The sequence below is a fragment of the Limulus polyphemus genome, unplaced genomic scaffold (genome assembly GCF_000517525.1).
Source record: "Limulus polyphemus unplaced genomic scaffold, Limulus_polyphemus-2.1.2 Scaffold335, whole genome shotgun sequence".
Lineage (NCBI taxonomy): Eukaryota > Metazoa > Arthropoda > Merostomata > Xiphosura > Limulidae > Limulus > Limulus polyphemus.
Genome location: NW_013665945.1, coordinates 378,132 through 381,363, shown reverse-complemented (window position 1 = coordinate 381,363; position 3,232 = coordinate 378,132). Strand labels below are relative to the sequence as shown.

The following is a 3,232-nucleotide window of genomic DNA, read 5'->3' as shown; positions in this document are numbered from 1 at the left end:
AATGGATTCAATCTCTTTGCTATTATCTGTGATATCCTCAACTTCAACAGGATGTAACTCACATTTTACATATAAAGCCACTCCTCCCCCTTCTTTAGTGCTCTATCCCTATTAAATAGCCTGTAACCCTGTATTTCAAAGAAGTTTTTGTCATCAAAATCATCTACGTTTAACCATGTTTCAGTTATTCCCATTATATCAAAATCCTTCATTCCTACCAGTGCTCTAAAGTCATCTATTTTATTTCTTATACTTCTAACATTATGATAGTAACAGTTAAGCCTATACTTATAACTACTTCTATACTCATTTCCTATGCTAAACTTTTCTCTGCCTCTTATTCTTTGTACATTTAGTTTTTCCTGGCCCTCACCACTGTCTAGTCCTAGTTTAAAACTTCCCTTACAGCTGAGTTAATAGCCTTAGCAAACAAGCCAGCCCCTACTATATTTAAATGTAAACCATCCATTCCAATCTACATTTAGTAAAGACTGCCACGGCACTAGTCTTTTTATAAAGGCTGGTCCTTGTCGTGTCACAGTTAGACAACCAAAAGGTAAACATAGCCTTTTCCTACCTTTAGGTTAGTGTGCAGTAAGAAGTTCAGAAAATATTGCAAATATCACTTTTTTATTGGTGTATCCTTTTATTCTGAACTTTAATGAGATATCTTTAAACAAAAAAAGTAGTCTATAACAAAATATTTTAATTAATAATATAAAATGTAGTCTTCTTAAAGTCAGGATTAAAAAATGAAAATAGAATCAGTATGGCAAAAAACTCAACAAATTGTCACTGATGTAATTCATGACCAGGCTTAAGTAGAGGGTATATTTCTATTTTGTAAGGAAAGATAGGTTTGGTAAAATTGAGTTCCAGAACAACTTGTTCAAGAAACAGTAGAAATTTTAATACAAATATTAATTTTATGTATAAATATCCTCTTACTGAACAAAAACTAAGACATGAAAAAAAAAAAGAACAGTGTACAGTTCATGAATTAGAGTTAGTAAAGTATGAGATGAAGGAAATTATCCCTTTTTCAGTTGGTAAAATATACTATTTGTATAATAAAGTCCTAAAGCTAAATTCTTGTTGTTGTTGTTGTTTTATTTTTCTTAACTCATTACTTTCTTAATTTACTTAATTGTTTAGTACTTTCAGAGTTTCCTCAAGTATTTTTTACATATCATGTTCAAGTCTTATTATAATGTATAAATAGCATATCCATTCCCTCTGGCTGAAACATCTGAAGTGAAGGAACCAATTGTTTTTAAACAAATTATTAACTGAATTAACATATTAAGCAACAGATTAATTTAATTTTGAATATCTGTTAAGACAGAACATCAGGTAATCATCAAAACTAATTTGAATCAATTGTTACAAAAACATCTACAATTTTTGTTCACTTGTATTTGTGTGTCTGTGCTGGTAAGTATCAACTTACATTCCAGAATGACTAAACATTTTGTCCTCCCTATAGAAACTGCTACCACTGAACAAGCTGGAGGCACTTCACTGGCTGGTAGTCAAGATCAGAGATTTTCTACAATGTCTGACTCAGGTGTTCTTGGTCCAAAGTCTGTTCCATCCTCTAGAAGATGGTCCAGTGGCTATAGGGGATCATTAGGTCAAAGGTCACAACAGAGGCCATGTATTCAAGAATACAGAAGGTAAAATATTCTGAAGCTATTTTACCACTTAGTGTATTGGTGGGTTAATACACTGATTCATTAATATGAGTTCCATCAGATGTCTGGTGCTAAAAGGGAAAAAAAAAGACTAAGTAACTTCCAGTACTTCAAGAATCATAGTAAAGTCACTAAACGATTATAGAATATTCTAAGTACAAGGTTTCACTTTCTATTTAAGTACCAAATAGAAGTAAGTGAAGTGTTTTAAATTCTATATAGATATGGTATTTTGTGTTATATACATTTTATATCCAAACATCAGTAGTTTTCTATATTGAAGCTTTTCTGTTATCTAGGTGCACAGGTTCTGATACTGACAGTGATACAGAGCTAACTCCTTCTCAGATGAGAGATGGTGACATAATCCAAGAGATGTCAGAGACTGAATGTGATCTTGATGCAAAACAAGTAGCAGCTGGTATGCTTAATTTTTGTACCTACTTACCCCTTTCTAAACTGATAACACTTTACATTACTGTTTCTGTATCTGCCCATTCATGAAAAATTAATAATTTAAAATATCGTCACATCTAAAATGCAAACACTTCAAACATAAAACAGATAATTATTTAATGTTTTTAACCCATGTTTAGCCTTTAGGCTTCTTTGGTAAATTTATAAATTATAAGTTAAAAACTACTGTATGTCTTGTATCAAATAACTGCTTTACTACCAATATCTGTTACGTTTTGCAATATATTTTGTTTGTTTATTTACTTAAGAGCAAAGCCACTTCTGGCCATATGCTGTATCCACCGCGGAGAATCGAACCCCGTATGTTAGCAATGTAAATCCGTGGGCTTACCGCTGTCCCATCGGGAGACTGCAAAATATCAATCAACAATTAAGTAGACCTGACCAAGACTTTGTTACTAAATATTACAATCTCTAAACTCAATCACAAATAACACAAAAAGCAAAGTTATTAATGATATTTCATACCACACTAATAATAATAATAGCAATAATAACAAATGTAAATAAAAAAAAAGAAACAAGAAAAATAAACCTAATTCGTTAGCTTACGCAAAAAGACCTATTAGATACTTCTCAACCATAACTTTTTGTTTTTTAATCCGTTACGACCCTAGTCCAGCTAGTTTGGAATCGGCTGGTATTTTAATAAGCCAAGAATATTTATATTGTTACGTCTCCGTTTGTTAGTTGATTTTCCGTAAATTCGTTTTGACGAAACTTTAGCGACACAAGTCCTTACTTAATAAAACTGGTTTATTCTTTCCGAATATAACTTTACGATACACTTAATTTCAACAATCGCGCTAAAACAAACGTTATAACAACGAACGTGCTAGAGCACTCCCGAAGGAACGGGATAGTTCTAGAAACGTGGCGTGACACTAGTCACGTGACCTCGCTGACGCAACACTGCCCCTCCTTAGTATTGTTCGTCCAGAACAATAACCACATACAATAAACCAATAACAATTAACAATAACTTAATTAAATGTACAAAATTACAATTCAACAAAGTCTCTTAATTTTACGGGACGTATCTTCTTCAGTACTGGTCTCAG

General features: G+C 32.3%; 1 protein-coding gene across 9 annotated transcripts in view; it reads left to right on the top strand.

Moving 5' to 3' along the window:
* The window catches only part of LOC106457467 (Down syndrome cell adhesion molecule-like protein Dscam2), a 125,614-nt gene that overhangs the window by 108,775 nt on the left and 13,607 nt on the right, over positions 1 to 3,232 (top strand). For all 9 annotated transcript variants that reach the window (XR_002610170.1, XR_002610169.1, XM_022383409.1 and 6 more), the window contains 2 exons: positions 1,487 to 1,676; positions 1,994 to 2,115. Coding sequence is in view for 7 of the 9 variants with exons in the window: in XM_022383409.1 (XP_022239117.1) it covers positions 1,487 to 1,676; positions 1,994 to 2,115 (312 nt within the window). In the remaining 2 variants the exon portion in view is untranslated. The remainder of the gene's footprint in view (positions 1 to 1,486; positions 1,677 to 1,993; positions 2,116 to 3,232) is intronic.